This window comes from Gallinula chloropus (genome assembly GCF_964237585.1).
Source record: "Gallinula chloropus genome assembly, chromosome: 5".
NCBI classification, from domain to species: domain Eukaryota; kingdom Metazoa; phylum Chordata; class Aves; order Gruiformes; family Rallidae; genus Gallinula; species Gallinula chloropus.
In genome coordinates, this window is record NC_140090.1 from 52,300,923 (window position 1) to 52,327,008 (window position 26,086).

General features: G+C 43.4%; 1 protein-coding gene across 1 annotated transcript in view; it reads right to left on the minus strand.

Annotated features, from left to right (window-relative positions):
- GRID1 (glutamate ionotropic receptor delta type subunit 1) overlaps positions 1-25,429 on the minus strand; it is a gene marked incomplete at both ends in the record, with an annotated part of 542,891 nt that extends 517,462 nt beyond the window's left edge. The window contains 2 exons of the mRNA XM_084264405.1: positions 23,070-23,225; positions 25,351-25,429. Of these exons, the coding sequence (XP_084120531.1) occupies positions 23,070-23,225; positions 25,351-25,429 (235 nt within the window). The remainder of the gene's footprint in view (positions 1-23,069; positions 23,226-25,350) is intronic.
- Positions 25,430-26,086: the final 657 nt, after the last annotated feature.

Consider the following 26,086-nt stretch of genomic DNA (forward strand, 5'->3'; position numbering starts at 1 on the left):
TCCACAGCACTCTGCTGGTTTGACATTCACCACTGCAAATCCCAGATAAAAACAAACACCTATTGTTCTTCCTGATTCAACATACTAGATTTAAGTGACCTCGGTCCAAGAGAATAACTGAGCATTTCATGTCAACCTGCAAATTCCACAAAGCCAGGTTAACACAAAGCAGTTACCTTCCTCTTTTGGAAAATGGGGCACTGCCCTACCTTACTTCGCCAAAATAAACTTTGTTTGAAATGCCACTATTTTCCTACAGAAGGACAGATTCTGAAGTACTCGCCAACTCACACTGAATAGCGTGCAGAATGGGTTATTATTACATATGTTTCTGAAGAGCTCATCTCTCCATTGTGTCTGCAGATAACATATGCTGTTTAGAGATGAATAGTGGAAATGAAAGGGGAATCCGTGGCGCTGGTGGGAGGCAAGAGCCAAGCAAGAGATTATAATGGAAGTCTTTTTGTGACTGTAGTGTTTGTTGCTGCAAACAATATATGAATTGAGAGCTCATTTGAAGTGTATCCTTTAGAGTTCCAGCTGTGCTGATGCACAGAGGGGGAAAAAAAAAATCTTAAAAGTATGAGATGTATCAGTTCTTCCACTGTAAATAGGAAGTACGGCCTAGACAGAGAGGGAGAAAATATGCAAAATCTGAAAGCATGTGCGTCTTTGCTACAGCAGCCATTCTGACTCCTGGATGGTCCAGGTCAATTTGAATGGGTTCTGATTTGATGCTGCATAACCAATATTTACACACACTCAGTCTGAGAGGAATGTGGGCAAAATGAAAAGTGTGAAGAAAGTGTTTCCACTCTAGTGAAGTCCTCAGATTTTTCCTGAGAGGAAGACAAGGACTTTCTTCTGGCACAAGGACCCCTGCACTTCTGCCTCCCTCACCTCTAAGCAAAGTGCAGTTTTGCTTCCTCTTCACATAAACCTTCTGAATGTACTAAGGCAACAGACATCCTACACCACAAACATTTGATGACTGTGGCTGCACTGGTTGTTGCACTGGTGGAAGAAAAAGAAGAGAAGGGAGATCCAAAAGTAAAGGCAGATAAACAAAAGGAAAGGAACAGATCAGACACACATTCATAAAGTCTGAAGTGGCAGGGAAAGAAAGCAATGAGCCTGAAGAAAGCACTTCATGATGCAGGAATTTGTGATGACAAGACTAAGAGCGGCCAAAGAGATATCAATACATCCAAAAAGGCAACTTTTTTGTAGTGCAGGGATCTACAGAATACAAAGCAAGTTTTCTGGAAAACTGCTGTCATCCACACATAAAAAAAAAAGGGGGAGAAAATAGAAAAGATTATATTTGTTAAGGAAAAAAAACAGTAACGCACTGAAAAAATATGTTTGCTTCCTAGGGCAGTAAAGTTGCAGAACATAATGAGATCTGAAGGGAGATAAAATCAACCTTCGAGGAAGCTGGAAATGCATTCTGGCAGCTATCAAAGATATGTAGCAAATGAAGATCAGTCTGAACGGTAAACGGGAACACTGCAGTCTTCATTTATTTTCCTTTAGAAAATTACAGGTAGATACCAAGGGCCAAACCATGCCTTGACATAGCACTCTGAGGACAAACATAAAACCAAAGGACAACAGGAAACGGGAAAGACTGGGAAAGATAATAGAAAAGAATTGAAGGGCTTGATGGACTTGGGCAGGGAGTTTTCATCAAATGGCAGGATATTGCCACTCTCGAGATGTGCAGAATAACAGACCTTTATCAATATCTTAAAAATTCCTTACACGCACAAGCCTGCCTCCTCTGGCAGTTAGTAACTTTTCCTATGAAGAAGTACCTTCTAAACACTACCACTGGTCACAGGGAACTGAAGAAAAGCTAGGAAAAAATTGCTAAGACAAAGGATAATAGGAAAGCTGAGAGCTAGAAGTGATCTACATGCACCGAAGTCCTGCTATTTCTTGTGATTAATTAACTAATTAAGTATTACTGGGTGCTTTGCATAAAGCCTCAGACAAAGTTGGAAACATTCTCACTGTGCAGCCAAGTGGCTGTAGCTTGGACAGGACCTTGACAGTTTTCCATTCAATCCGGTCACTTACAAGGCATCCCATCAAATTCTCTTTGAGATTCAAAATCTGATACCAGTAGGGAAGGGACAGCTCCGCTCCAAGAACTTTCAATGCAAATCTGTGGAAAGGGGATCAAGTCAGCAATTTCAGAGACTCTCTCATACAAGTAGCACAGCCAGCCACCCCACTCCCACCATCTGAAAACATATCCCTCAGTCAAACGGCACAATGCTGTTTCCTGACCTTTTATTCTAGGAGCAAATGTAGAAAAGAAAAGCACTCTAAGTTCTTGTAGTGAAGGCAAGATCTCTCTGAATAAAATACTTAAGAGTGTGCCGAATATTCTTATCAGGACTTGTTAATTAATTCTCACAATGCTCCTCACAAGTCAGTAGAGCAGAAAGATTACATTATTGCAGAGCAACCTATCAGAATCTATGCAGTGATAGACAGTAAAATGGTCTAGAACAGTTAAAATGATTCTGTTTAAGAAAATAATACAGATTTACTGGAAAGTGCCTTTTTTCCTTACTTTAAATAAAGACTGAGATTTTAAACTCTGCTTGACAAGCCTAAAACTTACAACCATCCTGAACCATCAATGCATTTACATGTACCTATCTGCCTCTTTGAAACATCCAGGCTATAAGAAACTTTGACATTGCTAAAATGACAAAGACTACATGTGAAACAAGTCGGTGCTACTATCACCTTGCCTTTCAGTGTTCATCTAAATCCCTCTTGATAAAAGCCCTTTTAGAGTCCTTCACAGTGACACATAGCTATTATACAAAACACAAAGAAGGTTTATATCAAGCTAAAAACTTTGTCTAACCCAAGTCCTCCTGCTTTGCTGTGTGATAGGCTATAGTTTGGTGGTTTTTACCAATTTTAGTCATTAGAGGGTATATGACCAAAAAAAAAATCCTCTGCAAAGCTTTTCTTTTTTATGAGATCTTATGGCCCTGTGCAAGCAGCAATCTCCTGTTCCTTTCAAGTATCTTTATGGAGACTCCCAGGAAGATTTTTCCCTGGATAAGAAGGCTTTGAGGGGCTATAAGTCAGACACACGCTCCTGAGCCCTTCATGTCACCAGGGATCTGGGCGAAACTGCATTATCTGTTCTCGAGACTATTTCAAAAGGGAAATCCACAGTGCCATCTCTCTAAAGCAGTTAACAGCTCCATCTCTGAGGCATCCCATTAGAGGTAAGAATGACAGCCTCTCTGGTTCCCATGCTTTAAAAAGTGTTCCTTAATCAAACACATAGTGCATGTACACAGCAACCTCCCTAGATATTCTTACTGCAGTTGACACCTCCTTACTTTATTCTGGGCCTCTAGCTAATTAGTCATTTTTGACCAGGAAATGTTGAGGCTTGCAAAGGCAAACCCAGGCACCAGAGCGTTCTGAAGTGTTTGGCTGAACAAATGGCAAGAGGTAAAGTACTTTCAATATATGGAAATATACCTTCCTTCTGTTGCATCAAAGGAAATATCTTTATAGCAAGTTACAAGGCATGCACTTTTAGGCATCAAAACAATTCTTAAAGGGATTCAAGTAGTGTTAAAGTTTATATAGAGTCCTTCCTCGGGAAAGATGTTAAATTGAGGATTCAATACTCTGGACTTAGGGACCCTGAGATGGTCATTTAACCAAACAGATTGAAGAGTTCCAGTGCAAATGCAACCAAAAGTTTATGTGCTGGCAAGTGCTGCAGGGATCTTGTCCCTTAGGACATGGCTGGGACATCCGGAGCACAAGACCAGCTTGGCAGAGGCTGGGTCTGCAGGAGACAGTGGTCAAGGAACTACTGTTCAGTGTCCTGCAGTCAGCCTGCCTGAACTGCAAGGATTTAGTGAATAAATTCCTACGAAGGGCAGTTTTAGCAGAAAACAAGACATACAGCTTTTAGGAACCTCTTACTGAAAAAAAAACAAATTGCATGAAAACAACACACTTAAATCTCATAAGAGACAGCAGAAAATAAAAGACTGGTGCTAAAAACAGTGATTCTATAATAAAAATAATGTCTTTCTCTGTATTGCTTACTACAGCTGGGAAAAAGACTCCCAGAAAGAAAAGAAAGTGTCCCTTAATATCTACACAATCTGTCTAACAGTGAGCAGCTATTTTATATTGGGGGTAATATAGGCCAATTGATTGGTTCACATACCAGCTTTTGGGATTTTCCATGCCTCAGTTGGTACCTTCCTTGCTTGGAAGGAAATTCTACCCACTTACACAGACCTAAGTAATAATTCTCAAGAAAGAAACCATCCGATCAGTCATGACCAACCCAAAATATCCTGCTCCCTCATCAAACAAAGTCTCAACAGCAGTTTGTTAGGTACCATGTATGGCTGGCCCTAGGAGCCAAACCAGAGACCTCTGAAGACTGTCTGTCTGTAAGCCTCAGCAATCCTCAGCAGCAGAGCCAGCCACACCACACTTCTGCCTCCTTCCCACGAGGAGTCCCTGCATAAGGCAGCTCTGCAGTGGTGGGTCAGCATGGGGTTTGCCTTACCAAGCCCTGAACCCAGCAGCCACTGCCTACAGAGAAGGTGAAGCCCACTAAAGCTTTTAGATAAAAAAAAAACGCCACATATTTTCCATTTGGTTTTAAATCTTCAAAAATACAATGAGGTTTTGTTGTCTGGTATCTGGCTACACTAAAAGAATAAACAGCTCCCTGGAGATTATGTTGGTTAAGGGCTTCTCCCAAGTATTTTCAAGAGATGAAACAAAGAGAACTACAAAGGGTAAAAAAAGGCAGCAGTTTTGCCACTGACCAACCCTTATGTGCTACTTACTCTTCAGCCAAAAATACCCACTTATCAGAAGATTCTGCACTGACAGGGAGAGCTTCCTTGGGTTTTATTTGTGAGAGTGGCTAGATGTAACAGAAAACATTACTGTCACCAAAAATTACACATTCTGAGGCAGGAATATATCTTGTAATAAGAAGTCTGCCATGAAAAAACAGTACTCTATTCAACTTCCAAAAAAATCTAAGATGAACCAAAGGGTCTGTCCAACTGCTGTTTCAAATTTCATGGAGGCATTTTTTTAAAAAAAAAAACAGGAGTTTAATTTTGCTTGCATTTTCTGTTTTACACTTTCTTAGAAGGATGATAAAGGAGCAAAGGTACCTACGTGACTTTTCAAAACACCATTCTCTCATTTCGCTGCTGAAAGTGCTTAAAAACTAATGACGAATCCATAGCCTGCTATGGAATACATTCTGTGCTACATGGAACCGTTTTGGGGTATTAAAAAGCTGTAGGTTCAGAACTCTTATCTTCTATGTGTTTTCTACTACCCAGTAACAGCAGCTACAACTCCGCCTTATCTCATGTCATAACTGTTTCTAGATTGAGTTCCTGAAGCCACAGTAAACTAGTGAATGCAGTGTGGGGTTTTGAGGCCGACCCTTGCTCTTGTTAACAGGGTAAAGACATTCCAAAGAAAGGATACAAAGCTCCATCTGCACGACAGGCACTAAGGTCTGAAAGGCCATTGTAGGGAATTGTCTAGTTTCATTTTCCCATCATCCATACTTGGCTGGCTCTTGCTTATTTCTGTGTAACAGTCAGCTATAAGCTTAGAAAAAGATCTGATACAGATTGCAAATCTGCAAACAGACTGTCTCTGAAAGACCTAGATAATCTCAAACCCAAAACAAGACTGAGAACGATGAAGGCCAAAGATCTGACCCTTTAAAGCCTCTTTTTAGGAATTATTTGCCAATCATTAGTAAAACAGGCAATGAATTGCTAAAGCTATGTTTTCTATAACTTTTATAGTCAGACTTAATACCTACTTCAGTTACCATAACAAGTGTTGCAACAGATGCTTTTGGGTTTAATGAAGACTGTCAAGCAGATTTATTCCCCGCTTCTCCTAGAGGCAACTGAATAATTTTCAACAAATAACTTCCTCCAGTACAGTCTTTATTCTTGTGCCTATACTGAACAGCATATATCAGACTGCAGTTCTTTCTCTTAGAAATGAATCACTTCAAGTCTTTGAAGATTAGCCAAGTCTACTGCAACTCATGACAGCTGGAAGCAGTTGCTCCAGTGACACAGTTCAGTATGTCTTTTCCTAGCCAGCCGAGCATGCCATAACCTGAGAGATCTCCTGGCTACGAGCTCAAGGGGTATAACTTTAAGAAGACCCGACATTCCTTCAGTTCTGTTCATGGTGCAGTTCCATCTTTCCAACTATTTTCCTATTGGTTGTACCTTTCCGAAATTCAGGCTCAGTTTCCACAAAAGCAAAGCAGACAATGTATTATATGGACGGTTAAGTTCATATCTTCGTAGCAGATTAGGCAGAATTGAATTTTCATGCCACAAGGATAAGAGGCTGTTTCTGGCCAAGTCCAAGCTACCATAGGAAAGCAATATGAAGGGACAAGTCACAAGGGAAGTCCCAGCGATGCACTCAAATGAATAAAGAATGTTATTCCAAATGTCAGGTGAGAGAGAATGGACAATATTAGAAGGGGTGCTCCTCCCTTGCCCCTAGAAACAGCTGCCTTTACCACATCCCAGCCCTTCTCACGGAGCAGCAACATCGGCCATCCTCACAGAGCAGCCAAATTCAACACCAGAACTGAAGCTGATGCTACACTTGCAGCTACTTGTCTGAGCTGCCCGCTCTGCATGTGCCTTGAGCCACACTGCTTTTAAGCCAATGCACAAGAGAAGTTCTTCCCAGGTGCAGGATCTGCCTGTGAAAGGATTGAGTATTATATTTCAAAAATACCTGCAAAAGATTTCAAGCAACTGCAGTAAAAATAATCACAAGCACAATACCAGTTAATTGTTTTGTTGTATAAGACACCCACTTACTGAGGCTGAAGAGCCAAGCTGACTTGGAAGGAAAGAAGAAGTGCATCCCTAAGCAGATTCTCAATGTGTATGCCCAGCCCTGCTACATGTGGCAGAGCAGAGGAGATAAAGCTTCCCTCCTATACCTATAGGCATCCCTATGATTGGCTCTGGTTCACTATCACGATACACTGTATTCATTGCAGGTAAGTCTTTTCTATGCACAAATTCTCAGCCTGCTTATAAAAAATAACTGCCATTTGCACTGTTTAAATCAGAGTTGCCATGGGGCTATGTGTGCTATAAGGTGTCTGAGGACTGAGCCAGATGAAAGCTCACATCATCATTGACAGTTCTATGGTTATGCTTTCAGATCACTATGAACAGAAAGCAAGCAGGTTATGGTTTTCCTACTAAACTTCTATGAATTGAACAAAGCTACAGAAGCATTTAATAAATTTAATAAATTATAACAATAAAACATTACCACACACAGTGATTTCTTGTAGAGATTCATTCATATTTCTGAAAAAAGTTAAGTTCCTCAAAATCCTCACTGAAAGAATCCTTTCTACTTATTTAATTTAAACGGCCTAAGTTTTTACAAAATCATGAAATAGCTACTGTGTGCTATTAATGACAACAGACATAACCCACTTCAAAAGTTCACATTCATATACAGAAGGAAGAACTTCCAAGGAATTTGCTGCAATCAGTTCAAATGAGGCAGATGGGTAGGAATATGCAACTCCTATGATTCAGAGAGTTAGTGCCAATATAGACTATGATATTAGACGTACTCAGCGACATTGTTGTACAAGAGAGGTCCCATTGTAGCACGCTGCATTAACAGCAGCAAAACCCTTGAGAATTTTCCAGGTCTTGTCAGCCCAGGCTGCTTTGATGAATGGTATAAACAGAAGATGAAATAATCACTCACTAGTTTACAAGCACTGAAGTACAGCTATTAAAGATTTCTAGTCTGCATTATGACAGTGGCACAGTCATGCTTGGCAAACAGGACGATATCTGAGCTTATGGTTGTCAAACATCCCAAATTCCCCTGTTCATTTTATACCTCTGAGGCTTACACCTCCAAAGACCTAGGGTTCTCCTCCTGCATACAGAATTTCCCTACAGAAAACAACTATGACTAGCAATTTCAAGGGGGTTCTTCACCTGCTTGTCAGCACACAGATAATGGCTTGTTATTTAAGAACATCAGGCAATTTTTCTAGTCTTAGTAGCTGGTTAATGATAAGACAAACCCTTGGTACACAAAGTTTTAACAGGCCATTTTAAGGAAACCAAAGAACATGGGGTGAACATGGGCATACTTATGCTCCGCCTACGGGGCACAAAATTGGGAAGATCATCTGGGTCACTGACTCAGATTCTCTGCAATCACAGGAAAATACAACCGAGGGGTGAAGGACACATCAGTCCTGTGAACACCAAGGATTATTTCCTAAATCTTACACCACTGGTTTCAACCTGTGGTTCACAAACCAATCTAGGCAATTAAAACAAAAACAGACAAATAATAAAAAGCCCCACCAGTCTGTTGTCAGTAGATTTAAGTTATCACCCCTCTCAGGAGCTTTTCCAGAGGTAGAGAAATTGAAAAAACATGAAAACAACTGGACTGCGGCCATCCCAAAGTTAGCGTAGGAAGCCAAAGGCCAGAGCTACAATATGACTCAAGAGAGAAGCAGAGAAAATTCAGGATGCCACGCTGGCCACCAACAATATCAAGAAATATGTTATGGCCTGTAATTCAGATAATCCTAAGAAATGGATCACAACCCACAGAGAGTAAAAATAATTAGCAGGTCCCAACTTATCTCACCAGGCAAAAAAATTCGTCCAGGAGTTCAATTGTAGTTTAACCCAGTTCTGGTTTAACCAAACGCAGTTTGCCAGTAGCAGAAGTAATCAACCCAACGCATCAGACATCCCATGACTTTCTTTGGCCAGTCTGGTACTTTGGGTGATCAAAGGATGAGTGAGCAGAAGGGAGGGAAGATTAGGAATGAAGCAAAAGACTACCCTGCACTTAAAGGTACATTGCAAGAGCTAGTCCACTCTTGGGTACTACAGAGAGGTCGGGAGGAGACATGAAGTATGTGATAATACTACATCAGCTCTGGGAAGAAAAACTGCAATCCCAGGGACACTTACAGAGGCTACGAACATAAGAGGTTTTTCCTCCTTATCCTGCTATTCAGAGCCGAGCAGGGCAAGCGCATGAGAAACTGCATTGGGAGCCGCATTTCTCTTCAGCTGGCAATTCTCATTCACCAGCAACCAGAGTTACAGTCAAACTTCCACAATTTAAAACTTAATCTAGCACCAGCATCCAGAAAATCAATTGACCTATCTCTGTATCAAGATAACTAATACTCTCAATAAGTTTACTTCCTATATTAATATTTTTCTATAGAAAAAGAGATTAAAAGTTTCTTATAAAATCTCATCAAAGAGAGAATAAAATTATGGAGAGAATTGAATAATTCTTTTTCAAGCCAATATATCAGTCTTCAGACAACCTTCAATAAACTTTCGAACGTTTCAAGCAATTTTATCAGCATTTAGGAAGGAAAAAGAACACCTTGAGGCCAGCTCTGTCAGCGAATATTTCCCATCTTCAGCTTAAATCTCAATATTATTCCACATGAATGCACTGCAGGCACACTTTTTTAAAGCACTATAAACACTCTATTACATTGATGGCCACACTTCTCCCATGCGAGCCATTATTTGCAAATATGGATATCCCGGAAAAAAAAAAGGAGCTGGTAATCATTTGGAAAGAACACAGACACACTTCATACTTAACAACCTCTTATTACTAAACTCAAAGGACATTTTTTTAAGTTAGATTGATGAGGCCAAGACTGAAGTGCATCTGCATTCGTCTCTCTCTCTGGTTTCATGAAGCTAATGATTTTTTCATATCCATTAGAAAACTTTCTGGCCAAAAGCTAAAATAATTTGATGTTGGGGTTGTTTTTTTTAAACATCAATATAACATCATCAGAAATGTTTAAAAAAAATAGAGAGAGCGAGCGGCAAAATTCACATGTAAACAGACCTTTTTTCAGAGGCTATTTCATTTTCTCTCTTGTGGGCCTAGTTTTAGACCAGCTTCCTTGGCTGGTTTGCATTCTATCAACTGTATCATAAGTTTCCTATCAATTCTCAAGCTATTTATTAACATTGTAATAACATGCTACATCTTGAAGATCCCACTTAAAATTCTCAGCTTCAAAGTACGTTTTCCAAAGACCCCAGACCCATGATTATTTCCCAGTTAATCTAGCAATCCAAAAATCTATATGCAACTCATACAAAGTTCTAAAAGACGGCACCCTCTAAATCCATACATTTATCTGTATTTCTTAAGCCCATCACACTTCACCAACAAAGTAGTAGATTGAAATGGCAAGTTTTGCCTTAAGGGACTTTCCAGGGGCACTGGAGCCAGCAGAGCCTTCCCAGCTGTCTCCATGCTGTTCTACATTCAAGGAAACACCTATGTTTTCTCCAATCTCAGAGAGAACAATTTTATTACATCACCTAATTGTGCCAGGAAGTAAACTGGGCGATGCAGGCTTGCACCTTTTTCTGTCTTGGTCATCTTGCGACTGAGTTTAACCCAGGAACGTAACTAGGGGAAGTTTGGTGTGTACCTACGATACACGTTATTCTCTGGGGCCTTGCAGAGTACTCCTCTGGTCTCATACGCTGCATTTTACCGGGTAAAAATTTTACAGTTAACTTACACTCTGTGCACGGGTTTTGTACAGACGTAAACTACACCCTTAGGCAACAACAGTGCTACTTCTGAGAGGGGTGGGAAAACCAAGAACAAAACTGCAGCTTTATACCTAAGTCTGTCACACGTTACAGATGCTGTTATTCCTCCCTGCAAGCCCAAAAGAACATGAACATTTTAAAGCACTTTTTTTTCCTTTTGTACAAATACAAGAGATACAAAATAAGGTATTTCCCTGTTAATTACACACATAACACATTATTCAGGGTTTGTTTTTTTTTTTCTGAGAAAATACATTGCAGAGCCAAAACTTCACACACATCCTGCTGCAAGCCTTCCTCTTATAGCTTCCTTTAGGAGATGTGCCACGTCCACTGACTCGACACAACAAACTTCTTGGGGCAAGACACAAAACTCCAGTTTACAAATAATTTCCCTGCAGGCCAGTAACAATAAAAGACCAGTTAGCAGGAGTAGCCAAATCCAGTTTAGAGTCCCCCTGCCACCATGACAGCAGGACATGAACTCCCACGTGTGGTCAACTTTCTTACATGCCCTTACATTGGGTGCTTCTCTACATGTTGAGCTGCCTAAAGGCCGATGTCTATTTGAAGATAATTAGCAAAAGAAAGAAAGAAAGAAAAAAAAAAAGGCATTAAAATGATGGCAATACACAGCCATGGGCGTTTTATACTACAATTACCACTATAGTCTGAATATGCTTAACTGTCAGCGTTTCCAGAATAACCTATAGTAAATATAACTGACCACTGTTTTAATTTCTTTTTAGCACTCCTGATACTTTGCCATTCCTTCAACTGCTGTGATGCTCTTGAGGAGCACCTCTGGCTTCTTGTCCATGCATGTACTCCATTTCTTTATGATGTCAGAGACACACAACTTTAAAGGTTAAAATCTAAAATAAAATTTACAAAAAAAAAAAAAAAGAGAGAGAGAGGAGGATTACCCATGATGTCAGTGCAAGCGGGATGAGAGACTTAATTCTGCAGTACAAACCCCCCAGTCACTGTACCAAGTAACACTGAGGAAGCTGTGTGCAACTTAAAGGTTTCCCTTGGCTGTCACTGAAGGGGTAAGTCTCCCAGAGACACACATTTCATTTCCATAATGCAGTTCTGCTTCTTTTAATGGAAATGACAAAACATAGTTCTCTCATGTAGATAGAGTAACCATTCACAAATGTTAGACTATACTCCAAAAAGCGTCTGTGCATTACTGCCAACAGATGTTGTCATCATGATGATTAAAATGCAATGGAAATAGAATAATCCAGCAAATCATAAAAAGCATGCTCATAAAACCTATTGCATCAAGCAGTGGCAGGGAAGAGGGAGGTACAGGGAGGACACCATACTACCAAACAAGAGAAGGCAGGTTAAAAAGACATCGGAATTTGGAGAAATAGTTTCTATTTACAAATATCACTACAAAGTAAAATGATGAATCTGCCATCGATATAAAATGGGGCATGGCTGGAAGTGAGGGGGTGGCTCGGAAAAGGACAACCACAGACAGGACAGTATGTGTCTTACCAGCAAGACACCTTTGAGAAAATGGAGTTGTGGTGAAGGCGCCAGGCATACAGATACCAGCTGCGACTATACGGTCTTTGACGTGGCAGTAAGACACTAAGAGTAAACCAAACAGATAACAGAAGGGAGCCCTTCCTGAGGTAAATATTAGGTTACTGGGCTGGAGGAGTGGGGGGAATCTAGTGAAAGACAGCAAAATGCATTTTGAGAGGTAGGACTGCTGATTTGATTTAAAAAAAAAACAACAACCAACAGGCATCACTGGTCATTACATTGCTCAGATGACTCTGAGTTTTAGCTGACATTATGTTTTATTTTTAAGCAACAATACAAAAGCAAAGAGGACGCACTATGGTCATGAAAATGCAAACTGCCCTCCACACATGACAAGGCATTAAGCCTTTGGAAACCCATTTGTGAATCTATCTTGCCATGCCAGTGCCACTGCCACAGGCAGAGAAGGGTGAGGGGAAAGGTGACTCCAGCCACCTGCTTTAAGAAGATCGGCTGTAATCACACTTGACAACAGCACTTCTGCTTGCCTGCACAGCTGACTTTGTGAGTACCCACACAGAGGACAGGAAAGACCCCCCTGGCTGCCAAAGCATTCTGACATATTTAATGGGTGCATCAACTTGTGGCTAAGGATACTGCTTGTCAGGAAGCCTGCTACAAAACCGTCCTCCCAAGTGTACCCCAAGAGTTACCATCACCTCCTTTACAATTTGTTGTTTTGTTGGGTTGGGTTTTTTAAGAGGGGAAAAAAAAAAAAAAAGGCAGCAGCTAAGTAGTGCTGAAAGGTAGAATTACTCTTCATGTGGACTATACAATGCTCTAATCCAGATATGGGCACTCTCATTTCAAGACAAATGACTTTCTACAAGCAGATCAGTCAACCTCAGCTTCCGCTAGGCCACATCTTTCCCCAGCGTGTCTTGTGAGCACACTTTGGAAATTCCTTTTCTTCTCTTGGGAAAGGAAATCTTGTCATAGGCTGATTATTTGTGGACTGATAACTTGCTAACACTGTGGCACCCCTGCCCTTCACCAGCCTTTTTTCAAATCCAGACCCTTACTGTGCAAGCATCTCAGCCCAGAGGAAGAGCGAGCTTTTTCTGTTTGGGTCACTAAGCCCTACCTATATCAAAGCCACTGCTACTTCCACAGTAACCAAAGTACTTCAGGACAAAAGCAAGCTGAAAGAAAAGAAAAATAAAGTTTTGGTAAAGATAAACTTAAAGTAGATAATTGGGTTTTTACTTTTATTTTTTGTGCACTTCAATATCCTAGCCTACTGTGTTTTGACCCTTGCAGACATGACATATTAAGTTCCTTCTCTCTGAGCCTTCCAGATAACTGTTCTCATTCCAAAAATATCCTCAAGTGTGATAGAATATGGACAAAACATTGGTCCTTTAGATTAAAATGCAGCTATATTCCACACAAGACAATGTTCAATTTACACCAGTTTTCCTTGGAGTTCTAAAGCATTTTTTAAATAAACATAAAATTAAGTCAAGGGCTTGAAAACACAGAGAAAAGCCACCAAGAGGTTCCATCTTCAATTAATCAATGCCTCCTTCTGCCATACCATGTTCTACCCTTATCCAAGAGCAGAGTGGTTAAGAAAACAAAGGGGTATGGAAATGCTCCTCTAGATCATTATACAGTTTCTCCACTGAAAGTATTACCAAGCAGCAAACAATCAGTATTTCCTAAATATCAAGTAAGGTTATAGAGTCATTTACCTGCTGACAAAGGCAACGCTCGTTAACATTACAAACATTGGCTTGCATGGAAAATCCTTTTATTCACTTTCTAAATAAGAACAAGATGGATAGCCAATGAAATTTTGAGGTTACTGGAAGTATTTAATCAGCAATACTACTAGCTAAAATCTCAAGTGCTAGATAAGTAAGTTAAAAAGCAGAGGATTAAATGACTGGACAGAGAAACAGAGAAAGCTTGGACCCACTAGGAGTTTTTTGGTTTGAGTTTGTAGAATTTTTTTAAGAGAGAAAGTAATTTCTCAGATATTATTGTGTTGAATAAAGCGGGGGGGGGGGGGGGGGGGATTGTTTTCTTACCGTCCTTTTACTTGCTCTGTGAAAGGTTGCTAAGGGAATGGTTCTCAGTAAGGTCAAGCAGTAGAAACCCTGCTGTGTGTTTTAATGCAGCCAAACATCACTTGAAATTAATGCCTCTTGGTTCTTTTTACCTTTAAGCACTGGCTGTTAGTGTTTTCCAGTATTAATTCTTACTGCATATCTGAATATATAATATCATATGCACAAGGAAAAAAAATGGAAAGATGCCACAACATGGCCACAGGAACGCAACTTTACAAAAGCAGGGCTACTCTAGACAACCCCTTTCCGATAAGGCAAACCTTTCAGGTAATAAAAAGCACTCCAAACCCACAAACCTGAATGCAGTTTCCAGCAGAGCATTCAGGTCTCCAAATTATAATTAAATGCAGGCTATTAGGAAAAACATAAAAGAAACCCTTTCAACATATTTCTCATTTGAGATATTTATTGCCTTAAAGTTATGTAAATGAAAGAAATCTTGGCATATTAGCATATCATTATTATCTGCCTTTGAAATGATTACAGATCTACACGATACAAAATGAGCTTCTCAAAATGTTGCATGCTATTTAACGGTCTCGCTTCAATTTTCTCTTGGACAAGGATCCCAATATCCAAAGAGTTACACTAAGGAGCAGCATTGGCTGCCCCCTTTCCTCAGTGGAGAGTGAGATGGAAAGGATTCTCAGGATGGCACCTAGTTTTCAACTTCAGAGCTGACACAGTCTTGTGTCAGGTAGTCTGCATAACTTGTATGTGCCCTGTGCATAAAATGTCTCATTCCTTGGTCTGAAACTTGACCTCTTTCAAGATGTTTTCAAATGGAAAGAACCACACATTGTTTCTGGATGTGAGAAAAATCACCGCAAGTTCTACTACATAAAAAGAACCTGTCAAAATGCAAAATGGAACATTGAAGCCACATTCTCAAAATCATCAACTTCAATATCTGCAAATTACGGAAAAATCTCTTGCCAGAAAAGCAATAGCTGTGTGGGCCATTTCCACACAAACAGAGACATCTGCTTAAAAAAAAAAAAAACAAAAATTAAAAAGAAAGTTTAACTTCATACCAGTATAAGATCACCCAGCAGTATAATTCCAACACTGCTAAGTATTTTTTTTTCTGAGGGGCAAGTTGAAAAAACACCTCTAAGCATGAGATGACAGACACAAATAACGACACAGCAGGAATTCCCCTCAGAGAGAATTTATTATGAATAAAAGTCTGAAAAACATTTTGATCTTTGCCTAAAAAAAATGAGTAGGAGTTTGACTATGGTTCCTCTGAAATGGCAAAAAAGTTAAATCCAACGTAACTATATTTCAGCCACAGCCTTAGTGTGCTGTAGTCTTACAGTCAGGCGCTGTTGTTGTATAACTAGGCTTTGTTTGGTTTTCCTTCCAGTAAATAATTATGGTAAGCCATGAACAGTTTTACTAAACATGACAATATGCCCTCTGTTCAAAAGAACGTGTAGTTTTAACTTCTTTCTGCTGTATGGCTCAACCATAGCATGATAAATCACATTAAAATATTAAATTCATCTCATTCTGCAAGTATGAAGATGTAATTTCAAACGTAATACTTTGATAGTCAATCCTCTAATCATCTCTAGCTGGAAGATTGTGAGCACAGCAAGGCTCAAGGCATATTCCCCGCTGGACATGCCGCAGTAAGCCTAGCAATTAAATTATTTGTATGGTGTACATGGGCATGCATGTATATGCATATGCATATATACAGATCGGATCTCACAATTTACCAGCATTTCCTTTTGCCATGATTTTAACCAGATCAGGCTGAGGCGGTTTTGTGTATTCAACTGGCATTTAGAGATCCTCCTCCACAGTAATGACTGAGAGAAGCTGCCACAGACAAAGCTCTCAGAAAATTATTTTCTTCAAAGGAAAAAAAAAAAAGTAAAAAGAGAAACAGAAATAAAATCTTCAACCCTGAAACGCATTAGCTAATATTTTTACAAACACTGCTTATTTCTGATCTTTTGGGATAATTTCTAGCGTGCTAGTTAATGATGTAGCGTATTTTCTATAATGAAATCCTAGAATAAGAAACTCAACTGCAGCTCCTTAATAAATGAGCAGGATCGGCAGCAGGACCAGTGGGGAAGACAATTAGGTACTGAAAAAGAATTGTAGCCTAACCTGCAGCTGCTGGTGCATACAAGACCCTGAAAACAGATGGGTGGCCCACACCCTACATGGAAATAGAGGTATTACCAAGTCTGCATATTTGAAGAAAAGAAATGAGCTTAACCTGTTACGCTGATGGAGGGAGTGGAAAAAAAATCGTTCAGACAAAACCAAAACCTTTTAACTGCAAAGCATGAAAACAACACAGGTTTCTCTTTTGACCCACAGCAAGCAGGAGCTGAGACCACTCCTGCTGAGCACTCATGCCCTCATCACCAGCCTCTGCCAAGCTGGGGTAGCACTCTGTGCTCCAAACAGGTCCCACCCATGCCGTCAGTGTTTCTGCAAAAAAAAAAAAACCAACCCTTTCTTCCCTGGGATGCTAAGCTGTGAGCACAGAGCATCACCACCTTCTTCCCCTGCCTCCTGGCTGCCTGCCGCACTGCGATGCAGGGCACAGTCCGGAGCCCACTCCACAGGCAGCTCAGCCCCCACCTGTCTCATCAAGAGCGGGGAGCATGGCCAGGGTGGAACTAACCCCGGAACATCCTGGGAGAAGCCCCAGGCCACCGCAGGAATGTGTTTCAGACTGACTGCCTCCCAGAAATACAAACCATTTCGCACCTACAGTTAAACGGTGACCGGGCTCCAAATAGCTGTGGCTACAAGTAACAAATTGTAAGTGGATTGAAACAACACAACAAGCCCGTAATTGGATGCTCGCCCGCAGTCTGTAACCTGCCTTCCTCCTCAGCCCCAGGCGGGCGCCTTCATGGGCTGCCGACTCTTTCCCTTCCTGCTGAAGACATCTGCAGATCCATCCTTTCAGCATAACAAGAGATGGACATTTTAATTTGTTGCTTTCTTCAGCTCTGCAAAACGCTCTGGTTCACAATACGCTGAGCCACGCAACAATAAAGCATAAAAACACAGGCACAATGAGATGACAGTGCCACAGATGTCTTCACTGTGGCAGTCCATAACAAGCCTTGGTCTTGTCTCAGAGGGCACAAGGAGGTAAAACTGTTAAGCACATTTACCCCACTGAGCAACAGCTTTTAACTGCAGCAGACTAGTAAGAGAAACATGTAGTTGCACAGCAAGACCTCTCTGACCATGGGAGGGAACCCTCCGTGAGAGGGAACCCTTACCTACACTTTTTCTGCTTGGTTTCTAAAAAGTGTTGAAAGCTCAGATTAAAGCTAGCAAATATATATATATATGTAACAATATATTCTGTCCAGAGAGTTCACCTGTCAAAGGTTTCCAAACAAGGCCCTGTATCCTGATGAAAACAGTGTGAAATCTGTGTTTGAGCAAACCGTGAAAGAAGACCAGACAGAGGTAAACTTATGTGGCAATGAAAGACTGAAGAGAAAACACTGGAGATAAATCAGTTGACTCTCTATTGGTATAAACCACTTCTTTGCAATTCTGGCAGCTGAGAAATTTTTACATTTTTCATTAAAAATCTAGATACATCCTGTAATTTCTAGCTAGGCACCAAATTCCCCAATGTAATGCAGTCAAATCAAGCCTTGTTTTGTTGGGGTTTTTTAAATACGCGTCTCTACATGCAACATTTTAAGAAATTTCATCTTATGTTTTGTTTGCATTTGTTATGTTTCCCTTGCCTTGCTGTCTATTCTTCCATTCTGATACTGAAATGTCCTAACTCTAATAACAACCTCCTTCATTTCTGTGTCATATGAAACTGTCACACAACAAAACAAAGTATCTTACTCTGCATTTACACAAGTATTTGATGTAGCTTTACACCATGCTGGATCTGTCCTTACCCAATGGCAAGGGGAGGGTTATCCCCATGGCCCAGGAATCTTTATTACCCAGTTCTTATTAAGTCTTGCTATTCTATATTTAATAACAACTTGAGTTTCATTTTTCCCCACAAATAAAACAGGGGTTTCCGTAAAGCCTGAAGTCTGGGCTTTGCCAAGCCCATGATGCAGCTTTTGGCTCACCTGCAGGTTTCTAGTCAGCAACACTTACACTACCTTGAAATAGAGTCTCAGGTTTGCAAAAAGACCTGTGTGCAAATATGCCAAGACACATGCTCGCACACAGGCATACAGTCACTTTGCTCCTCCATGGTTCCCTACCACCAGCAATGCACATCTGACAAGCATGGCTCTGCTTGGGATTTTGGCCAAGCAAATATATGCAAGAATAGCGATGGAGCTGCTGAGTTCCATTCTCCAGGTCTGTATTTCATCTTAGTTATCTACACATTGACCAGCTTGTTCCTTTTCTCAACAAATAAAACTGCTAAAAAGCAACTGTGGTAGTAACTTGAAATACATTTGTTGAGCCAAGATAGTTCAAGAACCATGCCAAGTACGTAGCATTACCAAGTCCTACAGACTATGATAAGAGATCCAGATTCACTCAGTGGTATACAACACAGACATCCCAAAAAATCAGCAGCTATCGTTGCCCTGAAACCACAGCAGCTTACACAGGACTGACAATAAACCGTTTTATGGAACACCATTCTTGCTCTCAAATCACATTCTGATTTTCCAAATTTGTTCTGGTTTCCAGAGCTGACAGCATTTTAACATCAACAAGCACACATACAAGGCTGCTCAAATTAGAAACAATTCATTTGAAATTGCTATGCAGAGAGAACAGCAAGTTTTGGCTCCATAGATATGCAAGCACCATCCACTGAGAAACAAGGTTTTAAAGGTTCATGGATTCTGAGTGACTTTCTCCTTTGGATCCCTTCTCCAAAAAGCACTGCAAAATTCCTATGCCCCAGTTTTGACCTATAGCTAACTATTCCACCTCCACAAGCAACGTTTCCAAAACTTACGTGTTAGTTTTGCTTGGCTTTCTGTTTAAACATGCCCTCATGTTTTCAATCTCAGCTGGTAACTTGTTTGTCACCCATATGTCATACACAAAGTCCCTTTTCAATACCACTGGCAGGCTCAAAAATCCCAATTTGAACTGAAAGCTTTAAAATGTTTCTCATACCTTTCAGCTCATTTAAATCCTTGAATCACAAAAGGGTTACCACCATCCTAGCTTAAATACACACCGCACATAAACAAGCGCTTATTATCTCACATCTCAATCACTTAACAGAAACTGAGCACATGGCTCTTTTGGAAGCAAGGATATAATTTAACATCACGTTTGAGCTCGTTTCCTTATAGTCGTATGAAAAGAACAATGATTCCCCATGTATATTTTCTCCCATGACAGTCGGTGGAAAACCAATTTTTCTCTCAAGTAATTGCCACATCTATAAAAGCAATATTCTCCAAAATGCAACAACTGCTTGCAAGCGCTAGCAGATAACAAGGTCCTATTTTACATGCACGCCAGGGTCTGTTTATTCTCTGCTGCTACACTCCTTGCCACTGGAATCCCTGCCACCCACTTGCCACGCATTTTTCTATAGAATATGAGTTTGATGGGGCCAAACCAATCTCTTTACTTATCAGCACAATAGGATCTTGTTTCTGCAATGTATATTGAAATGAAAGATAAAGAGAGAAGATAATTTACAACTTTTTTGCTAATTACTGTCTCTGGCACCCAACACAAGCATTAACTATCAAGTCTTTGAAGAAAAAAGGATCTCTGAATTTTATTTATCCATTTCAGTCACCAGACACTATTACAATAGGGCCCTTCTCTCTCTCTAAATCAAAGTTCTTAAAGCTTTTTTCCAAAATTTTATTACATTTCTCAGCACCTTCCAGCACTGAAAACAACTCTGTCTGTAAAAGGCAAGGTATTTGCTGTTTGGCCTTTAGCTCTGCAAAGATGTTGCTGAGAAAATCCTACAATCACTGCTCCCTCATGCTTCCTACCCATGCAGAAGTTCTCCAACTGCACAATAAATGCCAGGTCAAACACATAGTAAAAACTATCTCCAGCGGTAATTAAAGTCTTGTTTCTGTGTAACAGACCTTGTTATATGGAATAATAAAGAATAATTTACAATATCAACTCACAAGACTGTGCAAAAGACGCTTCAAATAAAACCAGTATTTGTGATGGGTTTGATTGCATGAACTATTCTGGCAGTAGTATGGCAGTGGTCTATTTTTAATCCAGAGTGTTTTTTGAAATAAAAAGTTCCATCACTATGAAACTAATTCTTGCAACATTGATTTCCATGGCACTGCTTAGAAAGATGCTGCAGAAGAATAATGTGGATGTCAGGGCATTTTATGTAGCAGCAGCAAGATTCTGTGAGCAGTCTGGGCAGCAGATTCGCTCCGGGTTATTTTGACTACTACTCGCAATATCCTACCAAAACGGAGGAGAACATCCGTACAGTGAGATACAACGAGATTTGGAATAGTCAGAGTGACACCAGGTAACACTGGGCAGAGAAACACTGCTCAGTAAGAACAGCCCGGCAACTTGCACAGCCCAAGGATCATTCTGTCAGCATGTGGTATAACAGCTTCAAAAGTAGGAAATTACATCTTAGATAAATAAATAATTTTTTAAAGAAAAAGACCTGACCTGAACCAACAAAGCAAGCCAGGAAATTGAGCAAAGTGTGATACTCGTCTCTTAGCTCTCCCGCTGTGGCAAGGTTTGCTCCCAGATAGGATCACTGCCCAGTCCTCCCGAAAGAAGACACATTGTTATGCCTTAATGAAGTAGTGACAGAAAACAATTTCTCTTTGGAATTGTGAACATTCATCAAACGCTTCCTTAATTCTCAAGCGTGGGATCAATTCATTAAAGAGCAATTCTAATTGCAATGGACACATGAGCCCTGAAAGAGCATATTGGAAGGGATGAATATCTTTATTTACATTTACATTCAGGTAGCACAGAGATTCTGTATCAGAATGATTAAAAACCTGACCAGAGTCTTTTCTGTGGCTTCAGCATGGATTTTCAACACAGAAATGTTATTTTCTTAGCAGTCTTCTTAAATGCAATACTAATCTTTGAGGTTAGCAAAGAAATCAACCAAAAAAAAAAAAAAAAAGAAATCCTACTAGATCAAGAGGAATCCTCCAGTTGGTCATGCTTTTCTACTTTCAACAAAACTGAGCAAAGGGACTCTGTCCACAAGACTGTCAGCTCAGACCCCAGGGCATCCAGAATAGTTTCACAAAGTTTTACTTCTGAGAAGAGACATTGTTGAAGACAATTGTTCAGCCAGCCAACTACTGTCACTGCCATGAATATGAATAAGCTCCAATATAGGACACTGAGCTTTTACAAATGTAAGAAGATCCGATTGTTCAGAGTTAATCTTCACCAATAAATCAACCCACCGTTACTTAGAGATCTGTGGAGTTTTGTTCCAAACTCCCCTTCTTCCCATTTTCACAAAGATTCTTTTCGTGCTACCTTGCTAAGCTTTCAGAGCAGCAGGAGGAATCCTGCTGTTAATGGGATCAGGCCCTTTAGAAGGTACCTATTGCTGTTTCTCCGGAAGGGGCGTGATATTAACTAGCACCTACTCCGAGGAAAAAAAAGATAGCAGAAGAAATTGTTCAGAGTTCATGAAAATTAACATTTGGTGTAATTTTGTAGCCATCATTTGCATGTACACAACTTAGACATAAATACATATGGATTAATGCAAATTTTCATACAGGGAAAGATTCGCTCTGTGCTCTGTAAAACTAAGGGTAAGGCTGGTGATGAATCATTTTTTTAAATATTCTAGTCTGGGTATATAAATAGCTCTCTGTTTCTAGAATAATTACTACTGAAAAACACAGCTTCTGAAATAACCTAGGCCATAATTAACCTTGGCTTCATTAAATCAGAAATAATATCTTTTTAAAGTCTTATTTGTAAAGGCAAGCTGATTAATTTAAACGTTTCCCTTTGCAAAAATCTAATTGAAATGATTTACCCACGTAGCTACTTGTCAGACCTTGTAAACTCTGGGAAGGGTTTCAGCCGGCGTCGGCTCCCTGCCCTCTGTCCAACCAGCCGGGAGGGAGCTGGGAGGGAGCTCCGCGCCCGCGGAGGGCCGCGCTGCGACCGCCGGGTGCCACAGCCCCGCTTCCCCTTCCCCTTGCGGGGCTGAGGGCAGATGTGCAGGGAGAGGTGCCGGCTCGTACCCCACCACCACCCGCAAGCGTCGAGTCCTCCTGCTCAGCCCCTCGGCGCCGCACGTACCCCCCTCCGGGCTGGACCCCCACTCCTGCCCTGCCCCGCCGCGTCCACGCGTGGGCCCTGCGACGAGGACGGGGGCGGCGGCGGGGCCTGGCCTTCCCACCGCAGCGTCAGAGAGAGGGGGCACTTGCGGATCCAGGAGCGACCCGAAGCCCCCCAACCCAGCCCTGCCGGCCCTTCGGCGGCTGCCAGCCCCAAGCGTGAACTGCCAGCCCCAGGCTCGGCTGCCCTGCGCGGCACGGCCGAGCCGGGCTTGGCGCCGCACCGCGCCGTCCCTCCCCTTTCCTTGTAAGACAGCGCCAACCCCCGACCGAAGAAAAGTTTCCAGTCAAGCGCCAGGACAAGTCCAGGCTGCCACCGACGCTGAAACCTCCTCCCCGCCAACGGGCCTGGCCGGGGATGGTCTGCTCTCAGCCCCGTCCCGCCGGGCCAGCCCGCCCGCGCCGTGGGTGCCGCCCGGGGCGCTCACCTTCCTGCACCGCATGGAAGGGGTTGTTGGCCTCTATGAGCTTGATGGAGTAAGTGATTTTCTCGCTCTGGAGGATGTCGTCATTGAGGTTCAGATCTGACACCGCCTGCTTGAACACCTCGTCGTCCTTGGCAGCATTGCCTTCGAAAATGGCACCTGCGGGGAGGAAGGCGGCAGAGGGTGAGGAGGGCTCACACGGCGCCAGATGGGGCAGCTCCGGGGGCACCGGGAAACTGTGGAGCCAGGACCCACGCGCAGGCAGCCGCCACTCGTCCCAGGCACAGGGAAGCACAACCCTTCTCCCAGCCGCTTCTGCTCCGCCAGTATTCACGAAGCCCTGAGGCAAAGCCCTGCCGGGGTGAGGGGCTCACTTCGCTGGGAATGGGAGCAGGCTTGGGAAACTCACCAACTTTTTGCTCGCCACGTCACTGCTCCTGGGCCTGCTTTTAGGGCAGCAGTTTGATTGAGCCTCCCATACACCCAACACACGTGAACTTGGGATTTGTGTCCAGTAACCTGGAAGCTTTAATTTCAGTGTCCTGTTTATGCAGTTAACGTGAAAACATCTGGCGATGTGTGTTACATAAGATCCCCTTCTCTATGTGTGTGTGCCCACACCAGGCTTACAGTCCTGCTCTACGCAGCAGTGGGAGAGATCTTCAGTGCTGGCAACAAAACCAGCAAAAAAACCGTTATGCCCCAGCCTGGAGAAGTCCTGCTGATTCACACCGTGCGTGCCTGTGGCTGGAGCCTCTGTGCACACCCCGTGTGAAATTGCAGCTCTGCACAAAGCATCCCTCCCCCTCTTCTGCCCGCCAGACCGCTATTTCTGCAAGGAGTTAAGTTAGCGAACGCCACCCGGGCTGAAGTTCGTGCGGGGAAAAGCCCAGGTGACACCGTCGACCCGCAGGAGAAGCGAGGCCAAGAGAGAGAGCCGCGGGGGCTGTTTCGCTCCCGCTCCCACCCTGTCCCGGACACTTGCCCAGGGAGGCCCCACCGCCTCCCCGCGGAGCTGGCCCCGCTGCCACCGCGGTCTGCCCAGCCCTGGGGAGCGCCCCCGGGCCAGAGTCACCCGCTGCGGTCAGGGCTGACCCCGTCTTCTTAATGGCTCCGCAATGCTGTCTGCCTTGGCTGCGCCCCCAGGCTCCGGAGGCGAGCGGCGCCGACCGGAGCCTCCTCCGCCGACCCCAGAGCCCCTGACGCCCCTGCCGGGAAACTTGTTACGGGGCTGGTCCCCTCTCCCCTTCCCCGCCCCGGCTCGACACGGGACTTTACCCCCGTCTCCGCGGAGCCTCCCCTCGCCCTGGCCCCCTCCTTTTTTTTTGGTTGATTTTTTTTTTTTTTTTTTTATCTCCCATCCTCCCCAAAAGGCTGGTGGAAATTACGGCTTCACATTTCGCGGCCGTACTCCCATCTCCTCCTCTGTCATCCTCCACAAGTGATTTTCTCTCTCCCCCCTCTCCGCCCCTAAACATCCTCATTTTCGTTCCTGCTGGTACCTTTCAACACCAGCCAAAAGGTGACTGCAGAGCCTCGGTCTTGCATGCCAGGCTTCCCGCGGACATCACCATGCCTGGCTCCCAGAAACCATAAAAGTTCACATCAGCCTTTCCTTTGCCTCTCATTCATCCCTCTCTTCCACCCACTGCTGATCCAGCCTTCCTGCTGCCCAGGGGTTTTAATGAGATCTTATTCAAACCACAACAGTTGCGCGCAGGCAGACACACGCACAGAGCCACTGCAAATCTCGCCTTTCTAACCCTTTCCCAGCCAAGTTCCCCCCTCCCCCGCATGCCGGCTCGGCTGACACCTGCTACGACAGGGGATGGGAACCGGGGGATTATCTGCCCGAAAGTTTTCCCTAAGAGCACGTTCAGATGATGCCTCTCTCCTGCTCGGTTTTGGGGGGCGGTTGTTTGTTTTCAGTGGCGAGAAGGCGGGGGGGGGGGGGTATGGGGGGGGGAGAAAGCCTTTCCACGCAAACAGGTCCAAGCACAGGCTCCCAAGCCACATGGGAGACCGCAGCGGCGGCCCCGGCAGGTCCCCCGCCCCGCTCACGGCCCGGCGACCCGGCCCGGCGCACAACCAGCATTTCGCCCCTAACTTTACAATCGGGGGAGGGGGGTGGATTCAGCTGCCTTTCTACTCTCCCTCCTCCTGCCTCTCCGCGGAGTTGGGTTCAACAGCTGCCTGTGCCATTACCGCGGTTAAACGAGACGCTCCCGTCATTTAGTTGTATATCTACCGCGTCCCTCTCCAACCCCCACGCTCCCTCTCTTACCAATGTGGATGATGGAGTCCGCCCGCACCGAAACGCACTGAAATATCCAGGGGAAAAGCCAGAGCATCAACACTTCCATTTCCAGCCTCTCGCACAGCACATCAGCCCGGGTTTGGTGGAGAGACAAACAGGGGAAAAGAAGAAAAAAGACGCAAGGGCAGGTGGAGCAAGGCAGCGGGCGCGGGGGGGGTGAGATGTCCAGATAACCCCCCCCTTAGAAAAAAAACCCAAATTCCCCCAACACCCCAAGAATTTTCCAAGATCGAGCAGAACTGGCGATGGGCAGAGGGGGGGGGAAAAAAAAAAAAAAGAAAAAAGAAAAAAAGCCGGGGCTAAAATCTCTCGGAGGTAGATCCCGGGTTGGCAGGCAGCGCGGCGGAGCCTCCAGCGCTCGGTGTGTGCCGGGGCGCCGGCAGACCGCGAACTGCGGAGCGGCCCCCCCGCCGCCGCCGCCCGCCCCCCGCGCCACGTGACTGCGGAGCCTCGGCGCTCGGTGCCGCCGGGGCACGGCGCGGCGGCAGAAGCGGCGGGGCGCGGGCAGTGGGGCGCCCGAGCGGGCGGCACGGAGGGGAGTTTGCAGCTCCGCCAGGAAGCGGGACGGCTGCGCAAGAACAGGGAAATCAACTGCGATTACATATATATAGATGTATCCAGAATCTGGAAACGTGTGTGTCTCCGGGGGGAGGGCGGGAGGCGCGATGCTCCCAGGGCCGGGAGCAGAGGAAGGAGAGAGGCA